The sequence below is a fragment of the Scyliorhinus torazame genome, chromosome 7 (assembly GCF_047496885.1).
Source record: "Scyliorhinus torazame isolate Kashiwa2021f chromosome 7, sScyTor2.1, whole genome shotgun sequence".
NCBI lineage: Eukaryota > Metazoa > Chordata > Chondrichthyes > Carcharhiniformes > Scyliorhinidae > Scyliorhinus > Scyliorhinus torazame.
Window position 1 is genome coordinate 153,405,596 of NC_092713.1, and position 26,879 is coordinate 153,432,474.

A 26,879-nucleotide genomic window follows, 5' to 3' on the forward strand; every position below is an offset into this window, starting at 1 on the left:
TGATCCCTTGGTGCTCTTTCTGGAGTCATTTCAGGTTGATTTGAATCATCTTTGATTTCTTGGTCTCCTCTTTTGGAGTCAACGTCATTTGTAGGTTGTTTAGAGTAACTGAGGTTTAATTTGATGCGGTCTCAATGGATGTGATCTCACTGGACTCATTTATAGTTTTACTTCGATTGCTGTGTTCTTTTGTGCAGTCGAGCTGAGATCTGTCAGTCTCGTTGTAATCTTGCACATCTTGTATGCGAATTGTGATCTCTTTGTCACTATTCTCACATACAGTGGTTAGACATTCATTGTCTCCTTGTTGTTCAAATAAGGTGGATAGACCTTCATGGTCTTCTTCATGCATGGTTGACGCTCTAGAGTCTTTAATTGCTTCCAGTCTGGAGACTTCCATCACGCTCTCTGTGGAGACTTCCATCGCTCTCTCTGTGGAGTCTTTCATTGCGCTCTGTGTGGAGTCGTGCATCGCGCTCTGTGGAGTCGTGCAGTGTTCTATCTGTGGAGACGATCAGCGCTCTCTCTACGGAGTCGGTCAGTACCCTCTGTGTGGTGTTGTTTTCCTCTTGGTCATTTGACAGGTTGCTGTCATTCAATGTATCAACGATCTGCCATTCCACCATGGTATTGGATTCATCTACCATGAGCCGAGTCATATTGAGCTTTTCAACTGTGTTGCTGATGCTATGATCATCATATCCGAATAACTCAAATATCTCCCAAGAATAAGATGCGGGGGCGGGGGGGGGGTGGTTTACAGAAACCTGAGTGAGTGGAAGGGTGTTGGGGTCCCGAGCAGCGGAGACGCTACGCGGGTCGTCCAGGCGGACATCGAGCCTTGGATGTGCGATGGGCGAAGAGCGAATGTCCGTTCCTTGCAAGGCTTCTGGAAGCATTTGTTGGACCACTTTCGTGAAAACCCCTCCCCCAAGCTGTAGACAAGTCTCGTCGCATTGGTGCAGCGTTCCCTTAATGGCGAGTGCCCCAGGGCCAGGGGTCAACGGGGTAACCTGTTGCTGGGGTTGGCTGGCGGCGGAGCATCTTTTAGTACTGCTTCTATTCTGCGCCAAGCTTAACGATGCCCTCTCCCATCACGGGAGGTGGAGGTGGGGTTGGGGTATATCTTGGAATGGCGCAGCTTTGCAGTGAGTGAGATGCAGCTTCAATGACCATGGACTGAAACCCCGCCAACATCACTAATATGTAAATGATAGGAGGGGTCTGTGCTTTTTAAGGTAGAGTCCTTTAGGATATTTGATATATAGCGTGCTCTAAGATCATGGCCTGATTGAGTTAATAATTCTATCCGTCCGGGTGGCTGTAACTTTGTTTTTAAATGTTTAAACCTTTTGTAGTAGTGGACAGAAATTAATTTTTCATAGAGAGAATCCTGGTAGACTTTGTTTCCCGGCTTTGTGATAAATCACTGAATATATCTCCCCTAATAATAAAGAGAAACTGGTTTTATTGGGAAAAAAAATCATATCCGAATAACTCAGCCATGTCTGAGTAGTATTCTTCAATAAACAAATCATCTTCTTTAGTTTGGGATTTGTTATTATGCTCTTCATTTTTAATGAACAAATCATCTTCTTTAGTTTGGGATTTGTTAATGTGCTCTTCATGTTTAATGCTGCAAACTTCTTGTTCCATGGTGCTGCAAAAGTTATTTTCAACTGTTTGTTGAAATTCAGGCATTGTTCTGCCTTTCGAGGCAAACACTTTTGGTCTTGTGCCTTTAAAACTGTGATTTTGAATTTTCGGGCAGTATCCCTTTTAAGTGGATATGTTGTGAATCTTCTGACATCATGACGTCATGTGTAATCATTGAGTGCGCATGCGCAAATCGATCCTCTTCCAGAGTGTGCCCTTTTTTCAACTGCGCATGTGTAGTTTCTCACGCATGCGCAGAACGGTACTTTGCCGGTTTGCATCTTTTCTGGATGTGCGCATGTGCATACTGGCTTGAATGCTCTCGCGCAAGATGGATGCCGTCCAAAATGTGTTTCTTCATCGAGTGCGATACTGCCTCCACCTCTTGGTAAGTTTTTGCGCCATTTTCACGGATTTTATATTCTAGGTATTTATTATATTGATTCTTTGATTGTTCGTGATATAAACATTTTTATATCGCTATTTTAAGTGTTAAATCATTTTGCATTAATAATTCTTCCCTTAATCTTTCATCACAAATGCCAAACACTATCTGATCACGAATCTTAGAATCTTGCAGCTTTAAAAAATTGCAGGATTGCGCTGGTAACTTACCGTCTGTGACAAAGCTTGTGATGGGTTCACCATTTTTTTGCAACTTTTTATGAAAACTGAAACGCTCCAGGATTTCATTAGTCTGCATCTTGCATTGGTCGTCAATCTTCGCGATTATCACACTAAACTTGCTTTTGTCCTCCCCTTCTGAGAATATAAACGAGTTATATATCTCAATAGTTTGCTGACCTGCTATTGCCAGTAGCAGTGTTATTCTTCTAGCTTCAGAGACCGTGTTTAAATCATGTGCTTCCAAGTATATTTGGAACTGCTGCTGAAAGAGTTTCCAGTTTGAATTTAAATTACCGGTAGTTTTTAGCTGCCGTGGAGCTTGAACATGGTCCATTGAATCGATTGGTTGTCGAGGATCCGATTGCTGCGAAGTCTTCCACAGTTGAATAGCTGGTTCTGAATTTTTCTCTTTTTCTTGTCTAATCTTACTAGTAATCTTTCTTAAAGCTAGTTTCTTGGTACCATGTTGTTACGTTGTATTATATTACTACTCCCGGTAGCATGTTGTCTACTTGGAGTAATATATGTTACCCATTTGTTTATGCTGAGGTGAACGTAACTTTGATGATGGTGAATACGTCCAATGATAACAAACAATTTATTGAGTAACTCATCAATTAATTTGTGAGTTCGACTCTTCAATACTTTTACTAGTAGTCAAATTAAACAAGATAGAATTAGATTAACTATGAATATTATTCTTTACACTCTTGAGCGAACTACACTTCTGTTCCCTAGCCACAACCCACCCGAAGAGAGCAGGAAAACCGATTGAGCTTGTATTTATACCCCATTGTTAGTGTTGCCCTCTAGTGATCATCTGACTGTACTGCCTACACATTAACCCTTCATGTGTATACATGTACAGAAATCACTACACAGCTATTGTTCTATTTAATTTTGCTGTATATTTTTGCTTGCTCCACAATTTAATTTGTTTACTTTAAATGATACCTGAAAAAATGCACTTTCTTTTGTTGAATTGATTGGAGAAAATGTTGGAAGAAAAGCAAAGGCTTCATTCCCGATATGACACATTTAACAATTTCTCATTAAAATGCATATAAAATATCTGCTTTCCTCCAAGGCGACATCTTCATTGAATTTGGTACTTCAGGATACCAAATGTCAACCCCCCGTTGTCCTTCTGAGCTTTTCCAGTCATTTAAGGCTCTTGAGGTTGGCCCAATTGCCTTCCTAAGCATCAAGATCAGTCTTTAAGGCAGCCACAATATCCACAGTTGATAAGTAGGCCATTTAGTTCCCTTCTCTAATTTCCCTTGAAAAGGTGGTGGTGGTGGTGAGCCTTCTTCTTGAATCTCAGCAGTTCACCTTGCGGTGAAGGTACTCAGACAGTGCTGTTAGGTGAGGGCGTTCCAGGATTTTGATGCAGTGACTATGAAAAAACAGCAACGTATTTCCAAGTCAGGATGGTGTGTGACTGCTGGGGAAATTGGAGATGGTGGTATTGCCATGCGCCTGCAGCCCGTGTCCTTTCAGGTGATGAGGATCAGTGCATTGCAATTTTCATTTCAGTCACAAGTTGAACTCCACAGCATTTGTGCAAAACCAAATAAAATCAAAACTCGCATTGAGTATTAAGTCAAGTAATTTTGTTGATCCAGTTGGTCGCGTCGTCATTAAATGCACATATTAATGAGGAGGTTGAGCTTCAAGATTAGCGTTTTGTCAGAAATGAGTAATGTACTTCCCTCCAATCCAAATTTGCACTGTGTTTGGTATCTTCTGCTTCTCAGCAAAATTGAACTTACGTAGTGTAAATGGAGGACTAATGCTCAGCATGACTGGCATTGTCCAGAGAAATAACAGGGCCCAACCCTGTATCTGGGCAGAGGCAATAGGCGAGATTGCCTTATCCTCCTCAACACGTCCCCATAAGCACTTGTGGTTGGCCACTATCACAAACCGGCTGCCATTGACATACTGGTGAAATCTTTTTTACACCAATCACAGCCGCCAAGCCCTCCTCAACTTAGGAGTACCTTGCTCTGCGTCCGAGAGAGTCCTGGATGAGTCGGCAATAGGGCTTTACATTCTGTCTTCCCAGTGATGTGAGAGTACCGCCCCACCTCCATAGGGTGAAGCATCACAGGTCAAGACGAGTTCCTATTTCGGGTCAAAGTGGACCAATAAATTGGATAACAGTAGCTGCCGTTTTTACTTTTTCAAAGGCACCATCAGCGGCGCCTCCCAAGACCATTTCTGGTACTTTTGCAGCAATATGTGTAATGAATACAGCAAGGAGGCTAAATCTCTTCCCCCCCCCCCCCCCCCCCCCCCCCCCCCCCCCCCCCCCACCACCACCACCACCACCACCACCAATTTAATAACTTCAAAAGGGCAGTCTTTGTTAAGAGAACAAAAGGGTCGCTGCTGCAGTGTACAACACTTACACCCCAGCCTGAGATCCTCAGAAATGCTGGCTGGGTCTGGGCTGCAGGTTTAAAACTCCTGCAATGCATCTCCTATTGGGTGAGTCTCCGCCCACTCAGTAAGGGGACTTGCATTCCACGGAGCCCATGGTGAGATGTACTAGCGATCTCATGTGTCCTTTGTGGCCACTTTGACGTGGAAAGTGAAAAGATGTCGAATCCAGGTACAAAAAACAATTATTGAGACAAATGGATTGTTGGCCTTTATCTCAAGGAGGCAGGATTCCAAAGGGAAATGAACAATGCCTTTGTTCCACAGAGCACTGCTTGGACCTGCATCTGGAGCACTGCATTGAGTTTTGGCATTTCATCTCAGGAAGGATATATTGACACAAGACCAGAGGAAGCTGGAAAAGTTCAGCAGGTCTGCCAGTATCTATCAGGGGAGAAACAGAGTTAACATTGCAAGTCATGGGGCCTTCATCGGAACTGAAAGGAGGGAGAATGTGAGATTTGATTTGATTTGATTTGATTTATTGCCACATGTACCGAAGTACAGTGAAAAGTATTTTTCTGCAGCCGAGGGAACGTACACAGGACGTACATAGTAGACAAAGAGTATAATCAACAGAGAACATTGACAAATGGTACATCGGCAAACACTGATTGGTTACAGTGTGAAACAAGGGGCCAAACAAAGCAAATACATGAGCAAGAGCAGCATAGGGCGTTGTGAATAGTGTTTTTACAGGGAACAAATCAATCTGAGGGGGAGTCGTTGAGGAGTCTTGTAGCTGTGGGGAAGAAGCTAGTCCTGTGTTTAGATGTGCGGATCTTCAGACTTCTGTGCCTTCTGCCTGATGGAGAGCAAATGGAACTGCAACAAAAGTAGCAACTTTAAGAACAAACGGCAGATGGCCAGGTGTGAGAGGGGGAGGGAGTGTTTTGTATTGAGGCAATACATGTATGGATTTTAAAACGAAAGAGAAGGGGGGTGTAGGATGTAAATTGACAGATTTTATTAGGTAAGGATATCGAAGTCTATGGGCGGGATTCTCCGGGTGCGTCCGCCCGGCGACCAGAGAAAATGCCCGAGGTCAAAGGAGTTCTCCAATGCATGCAGCTCGCCCATGGCGTTCTTGCAGCAGGCGGGGCGGGAGAATCCATCCCTATGAATCAAAGGCAGATAAATTAAATTGAGGTGCAGGCCAGCCCTGATCTACTTGAATGGTGGAATAAGCTGAAGCAACTGAATTACATTCTCCTATTCCTTTTTACAACATCTTTTGCTTGATTTGCTGAAAATATTTTGCTGCTGTTACAATCTCATAATTTTGCTGGAAGCACAAGCTGTCATGCTGCCAAGTTACAGGACGTTATCAGTCCGACTCCATAGATGATTTGAAAACATGTTGGTTAATTTGGGATTTCAATGACTGCATTCATTAAGTTATCAATTAAAATGTTCCTTCATTTTGATTATGGTTGGTTGAGTGCAAGAATTGATTTAATATGGAGCTACCAACAGTTTGCTGTGTTGCACTTCCTGGCTTAAATGGAGCTGGGTCGGGTGACTTCAGTTTTTGTACATTGGATCCTTTTTTGTACATTTTGCTCGAAAGCCGATGCCAGACCACTGATTTGGATTTGAGATTAGCTTGACCTAGAATAAATCTGGCTTTGCCATTTATGTGCCGAAGGGCCAACAGACTGCATTGGCATTGATTCCAAAATAAAATTCATTCCTCATTTAACAAATCTCACCGATGACATCCATAAAAAGTTTGCACTGTTTGTACAGTTGGAGCCCTGCTTTTAATTATTGCATGTTTATATAGAACAGCAGAAGGAAGAGAGCTTTGTTTTTCTGCAGTTCTGTACCTCATTAGTGAGTGGAAAAAAAGAAAGTCAATGCATTTCTACTCCTTTGTGTCATTTGATTTTGGTGATCTCTACCATCAAGAAGGACAAAGGCAGAAGGCCCATTTGAACTTCACCACTTCCAGGTTCCCCTCCAAGTCAAACACCATCCTGACTTGGAAAATGTTGCTAGTACTTCATTGTTGCTGGGTCAAAATTCTGGAAGTGACTCATGAACAGCACTGTCAGAGTACTTTCATCACACGTTGCAACAGTTCAAGAAGGCAGCTCCCTACCACCTTCTCAAGACAATCGGGAATGCCAGTGAAAACGACACCCTGTCATAGTTTATTCGGCATGCCCTTATGTTAAAAACCAAGTGAAGGAAACCTCAACTTCTCTAGGTTAAAATGAGTCTAAGTTAAAAATGTATGTTATTTGAAACTGCTATCAATCATCGTGCAAAAGTATTTTACCAAAAAGTTCAGTTCTCTCAGGATTAATTGCTCCTAAGTAACTATTATCTAGTATATTTATATTATGGGCATTGCCTTGTATATGTTGACATCCCAGGATCATTGGCCTCGTGATGTTTCGTCCACTGAAAAGCATTACGTTTTTCTTTTCTTCACGTGTTTACACATTTTGGTATAAGGGGTGACCAAAGCAAGTGAAGTGGCCTCAATGATGGTGCATTCACTTCACATTTTCTACTTATCTGATCCTTGGTAATGGTTTCACATGAAACATTTTTGTGCATGTATAGCTGACTTTAGAGATATCAATCTTGCCAACTTGCTTGCGCGCTCATGTTTGAACAGTAGGTCCAGTCTTGAATAAACTCTTCCATGCCAAAAAGTTGGATCCTGTCCTCTGCACAGTTTGCAGAGCTATTACATGCTGTCTGAAGCCTACTAAAGTGGACAATTTGTATGTGCTTTACTAGTTTTGCTTTACCATCATAAGGAGACAAGTTGCATCAAGAGTAGAACAACGCAGACCAGTGACCCTCACCATCCTTTTTTATAGAAAAAGCCAGCAACATAGAGATTGAAGAGTGACAGTTTATGGCATAGTGGCCAGCAACTAGAACGTAACCCCATCTTGCTGATTGGTCAATCCATCTATAGACGAAGGAACATGTGTTGTGTAATAAAACTGAAGAATCCCACCTGTCAGGAACCAGCAAAAATGGCCGCCTTTGGCTGTGTCTCGATTGCCTCAGCAGTGTCAGTTGCTGCAAAGCCCTAAAACAACCGATAAAGTACTTTTCAAGCTTTTCCATTGCTGTAATTTGGGGGAATTCATCAGTTACTTTCTGCACAGCAAGATCCCAAGCCTTAAAGAAAGAAATTATCACATAATCCCGTTTTGTTTGTGCTGGCTGCGGAATAAGTGTTGGCCATGAGACAGGGACAACTCCTGAGTTCCTCTTCAAATTGTGTATAAAATCTTCTGACCATTTCAGTGACGGGCCTTAATGTAGCATGAACCAAAGAAGTGCAATTTGAAGTCGTTTGGATCTGCATAAAAGCTGCCGTTTTAATACTTCATGTTCATCATCTTAGTGCAGACAAATAGAATGTTTCTATTGTAGTTGCCACAAAATTAAGCACTTAATATACAATTTCAATAGCCTAATAATGTAATAATTATCTCATGGCAAAAGCTTTGAAGTGATCCAACAAGGAGGGTACTCTTGAGTGTGCAAGTCACGTTTTAACACTCCACTTTCATAAAGTGAGTTAACTTAGTTTGAACCGATTGCTACTGTAACCTTAATGACCAACAGTTTTGAATGGCAACAATAAAAAAGCGGAATGGTTACAATATGTGCATAGATGGAAACAGCTTGGCAATACTTATCTGAAACAGCTGTGACACAGAATTGTCTCTGCTGACGTGGCTGAGTTGATGAGCATCAACTTTGGGAAGATCTCTGCTGTGTGACCTTCTGTTCCAACACAGAACCATTGGTGATCTTGTACCCGATGCACAAACTATTTTTAAATTCGACATTTTGGAAGTCTGCAAATGATCTGTTTAACGAGAATTGTTGAATGTAAAATAAATTATGAAAATGTGTTGCATTATTTGTGTTGCCTTAATGCACTTCATTCTGGGACATAGGGTAACCTACATTAAATCTGATTTAATGACAAGAAATACCAAATTTTTTTTCAATCAAGGGTTAAAGACATTGGATCATCAGAATTACAATAGTGGTCAACATTAGGTACGTTATGAAAGGACATAGAGTCATAGAAATTACAGTGCAGAAGGAGGCTATTCCACCCATTGAGTCTGCACCAGCCCTTGAAAAGAACACCCTATTAAAGCCTACACGCCCAATCTATCCCCGTAACCCAGTAACCCCAACTAACCTTTTTGGGCACTAAGAGCAATTTAGCATGGCCAATCCACATAACTTGCACATCTTTGGACTGTGGGAAGAATCCGGAGCACCCGAAGAAAACCCTCGCAGATACAGGGAGAACATGCAGATTCCGCACAGACAGACCAAAGCCGGGAATTGAACCTGGGACCCCGGAGCTGTGAAGCAACTGTGCTAACCACTGTGCTACCGTGCCGCCCAGGACAATTTCTTATTTTGCACACAACCACTTAATGCACCTTCGACATTTATGTCACATGATTGCAGAGCAATAAAAGGATGCCCCCTTGCTTCCCATTGAGATCTTACCAATTAAACAAATCCTAACAAAACAATTGGAAGTTTCAAAGGACACAGCTATCCCACATGCCATAAATGAAAGGCACTGTCAAACTCTTCGGATAAAAGTTTTAAATCACCAGGGAATGAAAAGTTACAGATGAGAAGTTCAGACATTAGTGAAGCTGTTTAATTTGATGTTCAGATGCTCATAGAATAAAACCTGGATGGCACGCGTATCTGCAATTGTAAACATAGCTATTGACACAGAAAATATATTTGCTATTATTTAACTGATCATTGATCCAAGGTATAGAAATTTAGTCTTATGCGAAGTGGACATTACTTTTTTGAATACAATGACTAATAAGAAGCAAGATAACTGGATGTAAATTGTAATGATATGTATATTGACTTGGATGTAAAGAGTTAACATGTTAATGGTAATGCAAAATAGAGAACACAACATGGTATCAGAAGTGGAAAGTTCCAACATGGTACCAGGTGTGCTTTCTGAAGTCGAATAGTCAGGTTTAGGGAGAAAGAAAGAATCTCTGTTCGAAGAAAGAAAAAAACTTGCAAAAAAGAAATCTCAACCAGACTTCAAGAGCAGCAACCAGCAGCATCACAAAAAGAAATACCCAGCCGAAATATTCAGAGATGGGAGGAGAAAGGAATTAGGACACTAAAAGATTTGTTTCTTAGGGGTTGGATTGAAGGAGCTGGGAGCGAAGTATGGGCTGGAGCAGGGGGAAATGAAAATCGCTTATTGTCACAAGTAGGCTTCAAATGAAGTTACTGTGAAAAGCCCCTAGTCGCCACATTCCGGCGCCTGTTGAGGGAGGCTCGTACGGGAAATATTTAGATACATGTAGGTTCGAGACTTTGCCAGAAAGGAGATACAAAGCTTCCCGGTGGAGCCGGTCTCCACATTGCTGGAGGAGGCGCTGATGACAGGGAAACTGGAGAAGTGGGTAGTGTTGTTGGTTTACGGGGCTATTTTGGAAGAGGAGAAAGCACCGCAGGATGGGGTCAAGGCAAAGTGGGAGGAAGAGTTGGGAGAGGGTATGGAGGAGAGGTTCTGATGTGAGGTGCTCCGGAGGTTGAACGCCTCCACCTCGTGCGCAAGGTTGGGGCTGATACAGCTGAAGGTGGTGTATAGAGCACACCACACAAGGGCGAGGATGAGCCGGCTCTTTGAGGAGATAGAAGATGTGTGTGAACGTTGCGGCGAGGGGCGCAAACCACGTTCATATGTTTTGGTCCTGTCCATAGCTGGAGGATTACTGGAAGGAGGTTTTTAAGATAATCTCTAAAGTGCTGCACGTGAAACTGGACCCGGGCCCTCGGGAGGCATATTCGGGGTGTCAGACCAGCTGGGGTTGGAAACGGGCGCGGAGGCAGACGTTCTAGCCTTCGTCTCGTTGATCGCCCGAAGGCGGATCCTGTTGGGATGGAGATCAACCTCCACCTGTGCCCTGGCGTGGCGGGCGGACCTGCTGGTATTCTTGACTCTTGAGAAGGTCAAATTTGAACTGAGGGGAAGGATGGAGGGGTTCTACAATTCATGGTCATCATTCATTATGCACTTTTGAGAATTGGATTACATTGAACATTGGGGGTTGGTTGGGAGAGGTGGGGGGGGATGAGGGACTGTATGTGTTAATAATTATAATAATAATAATAGTGACTATGGGTGATTCCTGATTCCGTTTTGTTATTTGTTTATGTTAACATGCAGGCTGATGTTTGGGGTTTGGTGGGAGGATGGGATTATAGTTATTGATATGGGGATTGACATTGTATTCATATTGATTACTGTTTATTGTTGGTGTGTGTAAATTTGGGTGAAAATGTGAAAAAGGAGGAGAATAAAAATATTTTTAAAGGAAAGTAATACCCAGCTGAAGCTTCATGGAGGGTCTGCTGACACCAAAGTCATTCAGGACATTGGGTAACGTAGATGTGAGGTGGAAAATTTTCAAACAAGTGTTGGAACTGTCCCTCTCGCCCTCAAAACAAGTTGAGGATAATGATTCTTGCCACTAGAGGGAACCACAGAACAGTCATATATATATCATGTGAATAGGAATTCTGGGAGTTAGAAGGTGGTGAAACAAGGAGCAGTTGTACTTGAGAGTTCTGTAGTTAGAAATAGCATAGTTTAATATAGTAACCTACTTTAGGAATGTGAACGAATCTTCGTAGTGTAATTAAATGTATAGTTTTGTTAACAAAGCTGTATGTTCTTTATTCAACACTATGCATCCAAGTCATCCAGGTAAAGCAAAATAGGGAACACAACATAGATAATTACATAATAAAGCAGTATTATCTCCAATTTAGGTATAATTGGTAAAAAAAATGGAGTGTGAGTTGATTAAGCCCAGAGTACTTGCCTTCTGAAATACAAATTGTGCACATCATGATACATGCGATGTAAAGGTGCACATGATACCAAAGAAGCAATGTTAGTTATTCTTTGGACTCATAGTAATAATAGCAATATTCTTTATTGTCATAAGTAGGCTTACATTAACACTGCAATGAAGTTAATGTGAAAATCCCCCAGTCACCACACTCCGGCGCCAGTTCAGGTACACAAGGAGAATTCAGAATGTCCAAATTACCTAACAGCAAGTCTTTGGGACTTGTGGAAGGAAACCAGAGCACCTGGAGGAAATCTAACGCAGACACCGTGCAGACTCCGTACAGACAGTGACCCAAGCCGCAAATCGTACCTGGGACCCTGGCGCTGTGAAGCAACAGTGCTAACCACTGTGTTTACCATGCCACCCCTTTGAATAAACAGGATTGTTCAAGATTGTTGAGTGTTGTGCTCTTGGACAGGAGCTGTTCTCAGTACTTGTTGAAGATGTGCCTGAGAGTATTATCGCTCTTCCAACAAGCGTAAAACCAAAATCAATAATCTTCCATTATACCCAATTCCAAACAAGAAACATATTATCAACAAAATACAATTAGCTTGCACCAACTGTGGGACTCGACATGTTCCGTTGCCCAAATCAGTTCCGTACCTCTCATCCAAAAGTAAGATAATGCAAACAAGAAAACTCAGGATTAAAGGGTCCTAGGTTATTACCACTCGGACCTTAATTAAAGCCATCCTGGAGTCAACCAGGGCATGTGCAGGAGTTGTGCACATTAAAGTTTCTTTGTATTTGCCTCCCTCTTCCCAAAAAGGGGCTGGTTTAGCACAGTGGGCTAAACAGCTGACTTGTGAAGCAGAACAAGTCCAGCAGCGTACCAGCTCCCCGAACAGGTGCCGAAATGTGGCAACTAGGGGCTTTTCACAATAACATTTGAACCCTACTTGTGACAATAAGAGAGTTTTCATTTTGTTCCAAATACCGTTATGTTTTTTGTAAGTCAAAGCTGGATGAACTGAAAAGTGGCATTCACAGGCAGATTCTGCTTCATGCTATGTTTGTGTGAAACCTGAAGTGAAAGCAAAAAGCTTAAATATATTCACTGTTTTGACAGTGAACAAAGGTTGACTCATCTCTTGAAACTGTTGTTAGAAAGGGGAATGAAGATATACACCTGAGATCTCAGATCAAGCTCTAGTTTTTGGAATAAATAGAAGCCCGATTTCATGAGTGATTAAGCAAGAAATGAGTTGGTCATACTTGGGACAAAAAACAAAGTGAGACTTGTACAGAATAAATTTTAGAATGATATAGATCAACTGGATAAAAGTGGATTGTGGCATGATGTAAAAATATGCATTCAGTTGACACTGGGATTTGTGTTTTTACCGATTTCTAATGTGTTTTTGCAAGTTGTATTTTAGCCCTAGCCATTTGAAAAGGAAGCCCCAAATATACATTGTAGCTTTCATCCTTTTCAGCTGCTGTGCAAGATTGCCACTTACCATTTTTCTTGATGGGAAAGCTCGCAGGCATCGTTATTTCCACATCATAGTGCCCAGGGATACTCATAGTAGTTTGCACATTGGCAAACATTGAATTATTTGCTTTGAATTACTACTTCTGCTGCCTATCAGTTCGAGCAGTTAGAAGTTACTTAGCTGTGCTAGTTCAGGCCCAGTATTGTTCTTTAGAATGAGCTATAATCTGTGTCCTGATAAGGAGTGAAAATGCTACTGCGCTTTATCTCTTTGACTTGGGTTTTTACTCACCTGTTACTGTTGGAGCTACTTCACCTACCCAAAAATACCAAAGAAAACGGCCAGTGTCAGCAATAAAGGTTTTTAAGCATTGTCACAAAGGCTGGCAGTGAGATCCCAGCTTTCCACTCATTGCAAAAGCTGTACTGAGACCTTTGCATGGCTACTGCGTGTGCTGCAATGACAGTATCTGTACAGCTACATGGTCAACATTTCATTATGACAACCTTTGTTAAATAACTTCAAAGGTATTGTAAGCATGTAGGCAGTCTGGGATAGTCGGGGAGAAATATTGTTGCAAATAGAACATTTAAAAAAGTTGTGTGGAAAGCTGCAAGTGTGTTGCTTAGGAACAAATAAAAATATTTTTCATTCCTTTTGGGAATGAAAACTGAGAAGAATTGGCATCTGAAACAGACTTCCAATTTATTTACCGTGCTTTTGTGTGGGGAACATGCAGAAGTTAACATAGTGGGAGAAAGATGGTATTTGTTTGCAACGATTTTTTTTTGGATCAGTTTTCCTTAGATGTATCAACATTGAGCCCGAAAAATTGATTGTATATGATGCTTGTGTGTGATACATAGGTGTTAGAAAATGGGGCAGCGTTTGCCAGCCCTATTTTTAGCGTATTGTCAGCTCATGTGGCTCCAGTAACTCCATCTTCTTGTCCTATCTCAGAGCATTCAACCATAGTGACAGGATCAAGCCCTTGAATTGCACGCCAGGATGTTGGCAGCTATAATAGGGAAAAGTATCACAAGCGCATTTGCTATTTCCCCCACCACCTTTTTTAGTGCCCTGGGATGCATTCCATCAGGGCCAGGAGACTTGTCTACCTTTAGCCGCATTAGCTTGCCCACCATAACCTCCTTAGTGATAATGATCGTATCTAGGTCCTCATCTGCCATAGCCTCCTTGCCAACAATTATTGGCATGTTATTTGTGTCTTGCACTGTGAAGACCGACACAAAATAACCTGTTTAATGCTTCAGCCATTTGCTCATTTCCCATTATTAAATCCCCCTTCTCATCCTCTACGGAACAATGTTTGCCTTAGCTACTCTTTTTAGTTTTATATATTTCTGGAAACTTTTGCCATCTGTTTCCATGTTCTGAACTAGTTTACTCTCATAATCTATCTTATTTTTCTTTATAGCTTTTTTTCATGGCTTTCTGTTGACCGTTCAAAGATTTCCCAATCCTCTAGTTTCCAATTAATCTTTGCCATTTTGTATGCCTTTTCTTTTAGTTTGATGCCCTCCTTTATTTCCTTAGATATCCATGGCTGATTAGCTCTTTTCCTACAGTCCTTCCTTTTCACTGGCATATACGTTTTCTGAGCATTGTGAAAAATCGCTTTGAAAGTCCTCCACACTTCCTCAATTGTCCCACCACAAAGTCTTTGTTCCCAATTTACCCTAGCCAACTCCTCCCTCATCCCATTGTAGTCTCCTTTTTTTAAGCACAAGACACTGGTATTGAATTTTACCTTCTCACACGCCATCTGTATTTTAAATTCAACCAAGTCACTCCTTCGAGAGGATCCCTAACTATGAGATCATTAATTATTCCTGTCTCATTACACAGTACAATATCTAGGTTAACTTGTTCCCTTGTAGGTTCCATTACTTACTGTTCGAGAAAACTATCGCGGATACACTCTATGAACTCCTCCTCAAGGCTGCCCTGACTGACCTGGTTTGACCAATTGATATGTAGATTAAAATCCCCCATGATAATTGTCGTACCATTTTTACATCAGTTGTTTCTTTATTTATTGCCCGTCCCACTGTGATATTATTTGGTGGCCTCTAGACTACGCCTATCAGTAACCTTTTTTCCTTATTATTTCTAATTTCCACCCAAATGGATTCAACCTTTTTCTCTACTGAACCTATATAACCTCTCACTACCGCCCTGATGTTATCCTTAAATATCAGTGCTACACCACCTACCCTATCTTCCTGCCTTCCGAATAGTCTGATACCCCTGGATATTTAACTCCCAGTCGTGTCCATCCAAGGATTCAAAAAGAAGGTATTAAAACTAGCATAAAGGCACTTCACCGACAGAGACATGGCCACTAAATCATACTCATTTGCGATGATTTGTGCCGTCAACACATGTTTCGAATGCTACAAGGTTCAGGTTAAGTGCCTTTATGCAAGTTTTAATACCTTTTTGAATCCTAACACCTCCATGAATAAAATCTTCTTCCCTTTATCTTTTTTCATAACTTTCGATGTAGTTGAATCCACCATCCCATGTGCTAACCTGCTGCTTTGCTTCCCATTAACCATTTTACTTTCCATAGTTTTATTCTCTCCTCCCCCCCCCCCCCTTGTTAGTTTAAGTCCTTGAGACCACCCTATTTATCATTTTCGCCAGAACACTGGTCCCAGATTGGTTCAGATGGAGGCCGTCCCAACGGTACAGAACCCACCTAGCTGTTCATCCTCTGTGTTCCCTGCTCTTGTCCACACAAACTGCAAGAACCTAAAACCTGTTGGACAATTGCAAGGGCTAAGGCTCCTCTAGGGATAACTTCCCGATCCCCATACCTGCCTTGCTCGCTGTCACTCTCGCCTGTCCATGACAATGTACAAAATTTGAAGTACCTAGTCAAAAGGGTGTGACTGTCTCCTGGAATGAAGTGTCCAGGTAATGCAGTGAAGGAAGTACATTTTTAATGAGGTTAACTTTCTCTTTCATCACTGGTGAGGAGATAGCTGACTGCTTTTGGCTGAAGATCAGATAATTCTTCAGGTGATTCCGACTGAAGTTTATTCATCCTTCTTATGAGCAACTGCAAGCTGACTTGTCCATGTCTCATACTCCAATTGAAACTAATCTCACGGACAACAGAATCAGGAAGGGAAAGAGAAGTGATGTGGATGTGTAGTCATGCATTCTAGTTACAAGAGCACAGGGAAGGAGACACCATCATTGTAAGATGGTATAAAGAGATAGAATCTGTATTTATATGTTGATTTTTGCAACCAATGTTGTAGACCAACCATTTGAGTAATTTTATAGGGTCGCTGCGTTGCACTGTGAATTTACAAGGTTTTGTTGGGTAAAGTCAAGAAATTGGCTGGACAAGGGTGTGAAATTCTTTCAGTTATGATTACTTGGCAATAGGATCCTTTACTCTGAGGTCATTAATTAATCCAGTCTCATTACAAACGACTAGGTGCAGAAGAGCTTGTTCCTTGGTACATTCCAGAGCATATTGTTCTCAGAAAATTCCCTGAATTTACTCTGTGATCTTATTCTCCAAGCTGCCTTTGCCACTTTGATTTGTCCACTCACTATCACAATGAAAGTCACCTAGAATTATTTCAGTCCCTTTCTTTAAAATTCATGTTATTACTACGATCCCGGAGCAGACCCTAACAGTGGCTAGGATACTGGACAAAGACCCCAATGTTTAATTTTAATTTTATCAGACTGTGAGGAAAGGATACCTCGCTCCAGGATCGATTTCACGCAAAATAGGGCTATGGTATATTAAAACGAAATTTATTGCCAGCACAGCTGGTTAACATCACACCAGAAAATAACTTGCAATTACCTCATAATCAATGTTAGTCAATACAGTAAATACAGTAACGCTTAACTGCTATCTTTATTCCCACTCAAACAGCAAAATACCCATATCAGCTAAATGCAATTAACCCATAGGAATACCTACTTTGAGCAAGAGAGAGAGTTTGGCACTGCTTTAAAGAAAATACCTGAATAATGTCAGAACCATGCAGAAACTCTGGCTGTTACAATGTACAAGATTTGAAGCACCCAGCCAAAGGGGTGACTGCCTCCTGGAATGAAGTGTCCAGGTAATGCAGTATCTAAAGCGTTCATTCCAATAAATAACAAGTATCCTGCCATTAGGTTGGAATCGAGGAAACTTAACTCCTGTGGCAACCCACCACACAAAATACAGCAACTTAAATCCATTCAATGCATTTCAATTGTGAAGCAGACAGTGAGATGCCATTTTTGCAGAGTGGCCCAATTCAAACTCGAACTTTTCCAAAGTTGACGTCCCATATGTGCAAAAATAACGATGAGTGCCAGTTAAAATCAACATTACTTTAACAGCAAATTGTGACTCATGATCAGATCAAAGCTGGAAGCTTTTCGCTCAAACTGATCAAGGCACTAGCTTAATTTCTTTGAAAAAATATCTCCTCTTTCACCTTTCCCACAACCCATTAAAGAGTCTTAACTGCTGAATCAAAAACTGCCACAAGATACTCCCAAGTACATTTTTAGTTAAAAATGATCAAACCTTCTTCTCCAGATCAGTTGGTTATTCCCCTGCTCAATATAGAAATTTACCGATCACAGGAGAAAATTCCTGGTATGCACTGATAGCTGAGCTCAGCTAGAGCTGTAATAGAGCTCAGCGCTCCAGGGTAGAAGAGCACAAAAATCAGTCAGGATTTACTCTGCTGATCGCAGTCCAGCTGCCAAGGACACAAATGTAGATGCCAGTCATTCAAGCCCTTAGTCAAGTAGCGGAACACTGCTCTTTGCTGCTAACCGATGTACTGCAAATGGTGTTTTCCTGATCACGAGTGCATCTGTTACCAAGTAAATGGTAACCAACAAGAGTGTCCGAGTTCTTCGATCAAGAGGGGAGAAAATAGGAGAGAAACATGAAAAAGCTGAATGTAAGCTTTCAAATTGCACTAAATGCGCGCATAGAAGGATGAACGTGTTTCCATTTATCTGAACCTTAAAAATTGTGAACTATTTGATTTCAGAAAATCCAGTTTACCTAAAATTCGAAGTGCTTAATATTAAAGAAGACCAACTTGAAATGCTATAGGGTTGAATCCACTCTTAGATAGTATTTTAAAAAACATTTGTCTGTTTTTATTTCAGGATCATCTTTTGCTGCCAGCTATCAGCCATAATAAGACAACCAGACCGAAAATGTCTCTTGTATTGCCCGCAATGAAAATTGATGGTAAGTACTCCTTTTATGGGGGTGAACATATGAATGAAAATTAATATGACACAGAGCTATGCAGTTATTCTAATCTGATTATTATAATATGCAGGTGGACAGTAATCCAGTAGAATCATAGAATTTACAGTACAGAAGGAGGCCATTCAGCCCATCAAGTCTTCACCGGCCCTTGGAAAGAGCACCCTACCCAAGCCCACACCTCCACCCTATCCCAGTAACCCCACCCAACTGTTTTGAACACAAAGGGCAATTTAGCATGGCCAATCCACCTAACCTGCACATCTTTGGACTGTGGGAGGAAACCGGAGCACCACTGTGCTACCATGCTGCCCACGGTAATAATTCCTGTCTTCGGGAAAATCAGAAAGAAGTAAATGTGTGTCGGATACTTGGGAGAAGATATCATAGACTTGAAAATTTTCAAAGAAATGAGAAAGAAAATATCTCAATTACTGTTCATACTTTCAAATTGCCTGTAAATTTCCGCTGAGGTACTGACGACATTTGTCCTGACATTCAACGAAAATATTAAGTCAGGAGTACATGAGTACAGGAATGATACTGCTGTTGTTAATGAAACAAGAGCTATGAAAAGTTACATTTGATGCTGTCAATTTTGATCTGAAGAGCAGAGACCATGAATAGCATGAATCATTCATGTGCTTGAGTTCAATCACTCTGAACTAAACTGGTGAATGAGGACAGTCCAGAGGACATAAAATAATTGAAATGTGTGAAGTGGTGTAACAAGATTTTGGTCCAATGAACTAATTAACTAACATCACAATAGAAAACTGAAAGCAATGATAGGTGGAGAAGGCTTTTGTGAGAAGGCAGTGAGGAGTGGACACAAGGATGAATTCTGGACCTACTATTCATCAGTGTCTGTGTGGATCTTTCTATTCAGAACTAATTGTTGAAGGAATCTCATGAATATGAAGCTGTTAATAGCTAAGCTGATTCAAGTGCCGGGCTGCACTTCAAGACAATTTAAGCAAAAGCCTAAAGAAGTTGAATTGATCTTCTTGTTAGCTTGTTTGTAATATTGAAGGTTTTACGCTATTTGTTTAATCCGATATTCTATGATAGCCCAAAGCTGATGGTCGAGCAGCTCTTGCGGTGGAGCAGTGGATTACAATCTGTAGCCCATGTATGTTGGTGGGATTACTTTGAAGTAATGGATTCTGGAGTGCATTAAGTTCTGTCCACAAATGAAATAAGATGGATCTGCCACATGTCTTTTTCATTCTCATGTTCGATGTTGCATGTTGGGTGCAAAGCAGGAGATAATGCCCTGCCTGCAACAGTAGTGGACTCGCCAACACTAAGGGCATTCAAATGGTCATTGGATAGACATATGGACGATAAGGGAATAGTGTAGATGGGCTTTAGAGTGGTTTCACAGGTAGGCGCAACATCGAGGGCTGGGGGGCCTGTACTGCGCTGTTATGTTCTATGTTCTATAATAATTTTAACAGTCGACCACATAGATGCACAGATTGAAGACTTCGCCCAGTCAGGACACGTGTTCCATTTTTCTTTTTGAGCCTGTCATCTGTTCGCAATTATAACACCTTCTGTTCGAAGTGAGAAATATTTCACTGGTAATTTCCAATCCCGAACTCTCTCTCTCTCGACCCCCTCCCCACCCTCCACACAGACACACAAACATACCCTTAAACATGCAGAGGGGCCATTGTATGGTATAAACTGCAACAGAATGAAAAGAAAATTGGAGAGGATGATATAAATTAGTAGTGAGCTAACACTAAATGAGGATTTTGGAATCCTGTGAGCAGTGGTAGGCAGGCAAGACAAAAAATGAAGAATGTCATTGTTCAGTTCCACAGAAAAAGAATCCATTAAAGAAAAGAACCATAATGATTATTCCCCGATCCATGATTTGCAACATTTGGCTGTGGCTGTTTTGTCAGTCACTCTTGGTGTGCCAACAGTAAATAATTATTGTATTCAAAAGAGTTTCAAGATTTTCAGCAATCTCAATGTTAATAGCTTCTGATAAAATTGAATCATCCAACAGTGCTTGCTGGTTTTGGATTCATTCCCCTTGCAAGTTCTAGCCAAGCCTGTATTAAATTTGATATAAGGCTACATTTTCTCTTCAAATCTTTGCCAGTCTGCTCTGCCTATAAGCCAAAGATGTAAATGTTTTTCTTGGTTCTCATTGCCTGCTGACTACCATAGAATCCTCAGTGGCAGCCTCATGAGAGTGGCACTGGCCTGTGGGTCCATTTTGTAAAATTAGAATCTGTTTGGCATGCAGCAACACGAGTGCTGTTTTATATTGGGTTCGCCGCTCTGTGTCCCTATTTATTAAACTATCTCTGCCCCTTATTCCCACTTTTTAAAGTGGTTCTTGACACAGTGAAGCACGTCGTCAAAGTGAATGAAATAGGGCCTGGACAATAAAACAAAACCCTGGAGATGTACCACCAATGCTGTCTCTGCAAGATCCTGTTGGCAGGATAGGCACACCAGTGTCAATGCTCTTGCCCAGGCCAATGTCCTGAGCATTGACGACACTCGATGAGCTCCCCTGGGCAGCCCACACCATCTACATGCCTGACACGAGACTCCTAAAATAAGCGCTCTACTCTGAATTTAGATAAGGCAAACACTCCCAAGGAGGGCAGAGGGAATGTTTCAAGGATACTCTCAAAGCCTCTTTGAAAAAGGACAACATCCCTGTTTTAACCTGCATGTTGTGACTCATCCAGTGGGGGATGATTTTGCTTGTGCTGATTGGATTGTGAGTTAACCAGCACTAGTAAAACAAGTCAGCCTCTGTAGCAGCTGACAGAAAGGAGTGAGGACCATAAGACATAGCAGCAGATTAGGCCACTCGGCCCATCAAGTCTGCTTTGCCATTCAATCATGGCTGATATTTTTCTCATCTCCAGTCTCCTGCCTTCTCCCCATAACCCCTGATCCCCTTATTAATCAAGAACCTATCGATCTCTGTCTTAAAGACACTCAGTGATTTGGCCTCCACAGCCTTCTGCGGCAAAGAGTTCCACAGATTCACCACCCTCTGTCTGAAGAAATTCCTCCTCTAGTCTAAGATTGTGCCCTCTGGTTCTAGTTTTTCCTCCTAATGGAATCATCCTCTCCATGCCCACTCTATTCCCCCCCCACCACCAACATGCCAGACCAAAATCTCCCAAAATTTGTAGACATTCTCATTGACCAGAGACCCTCTCCCTCACGTATCCAGCTGTAGTAATTCCCAAAGTCATTCTGCCTTTTCTCTCTGCTGACCACAGAACCTGTGCTGTCTGTGATATTCAGTGACTCACTGGAAAGCCTGTAACCTTATCTCAAAAATGGTTTCATTCGCCCTCTTCCCCATCGAAACATGAAAGATATTAACCTTACATTCAGGTAGAACTGTTAATTAACTATTTTTAATCCCAGCTCTCTTTCATCTGACAAGTAAATGGACAGTATATAGTGCAACGGTCTATAATCCGATACCCTCAGCACCTTTATGGGACTTTGGGAACTCCAAATCTACTCATTATAAACTCAAGCATCTGCTGCTTTTGTCTCTGAGTAGAAATATGTTGCACCTTGTCAATAAAAGAAACGAAGCCGTTCTTTGATTCCAAACAATCAAACCAGCTGTCTGGTCGACTGCAGAACAAACCAGGTCCCTTAATTCATTTAAATTTACAGCTACAATCCAAAGTACAATAATCTTAGAAATCTCATAATTGTAACAGTGTCGGTGTGGCTCCTAAATACACACATGAAACTTGTTGAAAGTTATCACTTTACATGTCTGGCTATAATCAGGAGACTTTCATGCTATAAACCTGGAAGAATGAACTCAAAATGGTTCCTGTCTCTTATCTTCAGCTTATTGGTCTTATTGCTCTCTAATACTTTATTTCTACCTACAGAACATTGCATTCTTTGGGCAGTAAATTCAGTTCACAGTGCAATTTTAAATAGAATTATATGTTAAGTGGTTTAAATGTGTGATTAAAAATAACAATTTATGACTTCCGGGTGCAGCGATGACCAGCTAAGTCGCACGTTTCGGCACCTCCCGTTTTAACAGACTTTTGGGCTCTTATCGGGAGCCCCAACGGCAATTTTCGAAGGCTAAACCCACTGTGAGGCGACATAGAAGGGAGTCCCCCCGGATGTGAATGGACAGAAGAGATAATAGTGGCCAGATTGCGGAGGATCCTCTGGAGCAGCGGCAAAGAAGGGAAGTGAGAAGCAAGATGGCGGCGGAGGGCGGCCAGTTGGTATGGGGCCTGGAACAGCAGGAGTTCCTCCGGCGATGTGTGGAGGAGCTCAAGAAGGAGGTGCTGGCGCCGATGCTGCAGGCGATTGAGGGGTTAAAGGAGGCGCAGAAGACCCAAAAGATGGAGCTCCGTGGAGTGAAGGCAAAAGCTGCCGAAAATGAGGACGAGATACAGGGCTTGGTGGTGAAGATGGAGACGCACGAGGCACTGCATAAGAGGTGTATGGAGAGACTGGAAGCCCTGGAAAATAGCTCGAGGAGGAAGAACTTAAGAATCTTGGGTCTTCCCGAAGGCCCGAAGGGGCAGAGGGAGCGGACGTTGGGGCGTATGTGAGCACGATGCTCCATACCTTAATGGGAGCTGAGGCCCCGACGGGCCCCCTGGAAGTGGAGGGACCGAGTCCTCGTGAGAAGACCAAAGGCAGGAGAAATACCTCGAGCAATAGTGGTGAGTTTCCACCGCTACAAGGACAGGGGGATGGTCCTGAGATGGGAGAAAAAGACACTGAGCAGCAGGTGGGAGAACGCGGTGATCCGCGTGTATCAGGCTTGGAGTGCGGAGGTGGCGAGAAGGAGGTCGAGTTTCAATCGGGCCAAGGCGGTGCTCCACAAGAGGAAAGTGAAATTCGGAATGTTGCAGCCGGCAAGACTGTGGGTTACACACCAGGGTAAACACCACTACTTCGAGAAGGCAGAGGAGGCGTGGACATTTATTGAAGAGGAGAAGTTGGACTAGATTTGAGAAAGAGTGTTTGAAATGAAGTAGTGAGGTGGTGGCAAGGGACTGTGAATCAGATGGGGAAAAAATTTCTTTCCCCTCGAAGGGGGGACACACGAAGAAATGTGGGCGCCGGTAGGGAAGGGGAGGGGGAAGGAGAGAGGGAGCTGCGCCATCAGGGGCGGGGCCGAGAGGGAAGCGCGGGCTTTGTTCCCGCCCTATGGAAATTGTGGCGGGAAAAGGGGGCGCAGGAAGGAGGGGAGGGGGTCTCACATAATGGGAGGCTAAGGATAAACGGGGGAAGCCGAGGTCAGCCAGAGTTTGCTGACTTCCGGAAGCAATATGGGGGGAGCAACTAAGCTAGAGAGGGATCTAGCGGGAGGGGGGGGGGGGGGTGGTTAACTGTATTGCTGCTGCTAAGGGGAAGGGGGAGCTGTTAAGGGATGGGATGGTACCGTCCGGGGGATAAGCAAGTGCGTGGGAACCGGGTGAGGAGCTGGTCTAAAAAAGGGGATGGCTAGTCGACGAGGGGGGGTGGGGGTGGGGGGGGGGGGGGGTAAAGAGCCCCCCAACCCGGTTGATCACGTGGAACGTGAGAGGGTTGAATGGGCCGATTAAGAGGGCAAGGGTATTTGCGCACCTAAAGAAGCTAAAGGCAGACGTGGTCATGCTTCAGGAGACGCACCTGAAACTGGCGGATCAGGTCAGATTAAGAAAAGGATGGGTGGGACAGGTATTCCACTCGGGCTTGGATGCGAAAAATAGAGGGGTGGCAATACTGGTGGGGAAACGGGTATTGTTTGAGGCGAAGACTACAGTGGTGGACAGTGGGGGTAGATACGTGATGGTGAGTGGCAGATTGCAAGGTGAGGCGGTGGTGCTGGTGAACGTATATGCCCCGAACTGGGATGATGCGAACTTTATGAAGCGTATGTTGGGGCGCATCCTGGACCTGGAGATGGGAAAGTTGGTAATGGGGGGGGACTTCAACACGGTGCTGGACCCAGGGCTGGACCGGTCCAGATCTAGGACCGGGAGGAGGCCGGCAGCGGCCAAGGTGCTTAAGGGCTTTATGGAGCAGATGGGAGGAGTGGATCCCTGGAGATTTACTAGACCAAGGATTAAAGAGTTTTCCTTCTTCTCCCATGTCCACAAAGTGTACTCCCGGATAGACTTCTTTTTCCTGGGAAGGGCGCTGATCCCGAAGGTGGCAGGAACGGAGTATTCGGCTATAGCCATTTCAGATCATGCCCCACATTGGGTAGATCTGGAAGTAGGAGAGGAAAAGAAGCAGCGCCCACTCTGGAGATTAGATATGGGACTGTTGGCGGACGAGGGGGTATGTGTAAGGGTGAGGGGATGTATTGAAAGGTACCTAGAGATCAATGGTGACGGAGAGGTCCAGGTGGGAGTGGTCTGGGAGAAGCTGAAGGCGATGGTTAGAGGGGAGCTGATCTCCATAAGGGCCCATAAGGGCCCACAAGAGGGTAAAGAAAGGGAGAGATTGTTGGGGGAGATTTTGAGGGTGGATAGGCAATATGCTGAGGCTCCAGATGAAGGGCTATACAGGGAAAGACGGAGATTGCACACGGACTTTGACTTGTTGACCACGGGTAAGGCGGAGGCACAATGGAGGAAGGCACAGGGAGTGCAGTATGAATATGGAGAGAAGGCGAGCCGGCTGCTGGCCCAACAACTTGGGAAGAGGGGGGCGGCGAGAGAGATCGGATGGGTTAGAGACGAGGAGGGAAAGATGGAACGGGGAGCGGAGCGGGTGAACGCGGTGTTTAAGGTATTTTACGAGAGGCTATATAAGGCTCAACCCCCGGAAGGGAAAGAGGGAATGATGCGTTTCCTAGACCAGCTGGAGTTCCCGAAGGTTGAGGAACAGGAGATGACAGGACTGGGAGCGCAGATTGAGGTGGAGGAGGTGGTAAAAGGAATTGGGAACATGCAGGCAGGGAAGGCCCCGGGACCGGATGGGTTCCCGGTGGAGTTCTATAGGAAATACGTGGACCTGCTAGCCCCACTTCTGACGAGAACCTTTAATGGGGCTAGGGAAAGGGGGACACTACCCCCGACGATGTCGGAGGCGATGATATCGCTGATCCTGAAAAGAGACAAAGACCCGCTGCAGTGCGGGTCATACAGGCCTATTTCCCTCTTGAACGTAGATGCCAAGGTGATGGCGACGAGGATAGAGGACTGTGTCCCTGGGGTGGTGCATGATGATCAAACGGGGTTTGTTAAAGGGAGGCAATTGAATGCTAATATACGGAGGCTGTTGGGGGTGATGATGATGCCCCCACCGGAGGGAGAGGCGGAGATAGTGGTGGCGATGGATGCAGAGAAAGCATTTGATAGAGTGGAGTGGGACTACCTGTGGGAAGTACTGAGGAGATTTGGATTTGGAGAGGGGTTCATTAGATGGGTTCAGCTCCTGTACAGGGCCCCGGTGGCAAGTGTGATTACAAATAGGCAACGATCTGACCACTTCCGACTATATAGGGGTACAAGACAGGGATGTCCCCTGTCCCCGTTACTGTTTGCGTTGGCAATTGAGCCACTGGCCATAGCGCTGAGGGGCTCTAGGAAGTGGAGGGGGGTACTTAGAGGAGGAGAAGAGCATCGGGTGTCATTATACGCGGATGATTTGTTGTTGTATGTCGCGGACCCAGTGGAGGGGATGCCTGAGATAATGCAGACACTCGGAGTTTGGAGAATTTTCAGGATATAAATTGAATATGGGGAAGAGTGAACGGTTTGTGATGCACCCCGGGGAACAGGGCAGGGGAATAGACGATTTACCGTTGAGGAGGGTAGGAAGAGATTTCCGGTATTTAAGGATCCAGGTGGCCAGGAACTGGGGAACCTTGCATAAGCTTAACTTGGCACGGCTGGTAGAGCAGATGGAAGAGGACTTTAGGAGGTGGGACATGGCGCCCCTGTCATTGGCAGGCAGGGTGCCGGCGGTTAAAATGGTGGTCCTTCCGAGGTTTCTTTTTGTGTTCCAGTGCCTCCCTGTACTGATTACAAAGGCCTTTTTCAAGAAGGTGGACAAGAGTATTATGAGCTTTGTGTGGGCTGGAAAGACCCCAAGAGTAAAGAGGGGATTCCTGCAGCGCAATAGGGACAGAGGGGGACTGGCACTGCCGAGTCTGAGTGATTATTATTGGGCCGCCAACGTGTCAATGATATGTAAGTGGATGAGGGAAGGGGAAGGAGCGGCGTGGAAAAGACTGGAGATGGCGTCCTGTAGGGGAACTAGCTTAAAAGCACTGGCGACGGCGCGGTTACTGGTCTTCCCGAAAAAATACACCACAAACCCAGTGGTGGTGGCAACTCTGAAAATTTGGGGGCAGTGGAGACGACATAAGGGAGTGACGGGTGCCTCAGTGTGGTCCCCGATAAGGAACAACCATAGGTTCGTCCCGGGAAGGATAGATGGGGGATTTAAATCTTGGCAGCGAGCAGGAATTGCGAAATTGCAGGACTTGTTCTTAGACGGGACGTTCGCGAGTCTGGGAGCACTGACAAAAAA

The 26,879-nt window shown here is 43.6% G+C and overlaps 1 protein-coding gene across 2 annotated transcripts in view; it reads left to right on the forward strand.

Annotated features, from left to right (window-relative positions):
• atf6 (activating transcription factor 6) overlaps positions 1 to 26,879 on the forward strand; it is a 540,099-nt gene that overhangs the window by 323,894 nt on the left and 189,326 nt on the right. For both annotated transcript variants that reach the window (XM_072511677.1, XM_072511678.1), the window contains exon 15: positions 18,257 to 18,341. In XM_072511677.1, coding sequence (XP_072367778.1) covers positions 18,257 to 18,341 — 85 coding nt within the window. The remainder of the gene's footprint in view (positions 1 to 18,256; positions 18,342 to 26,879) is intronic.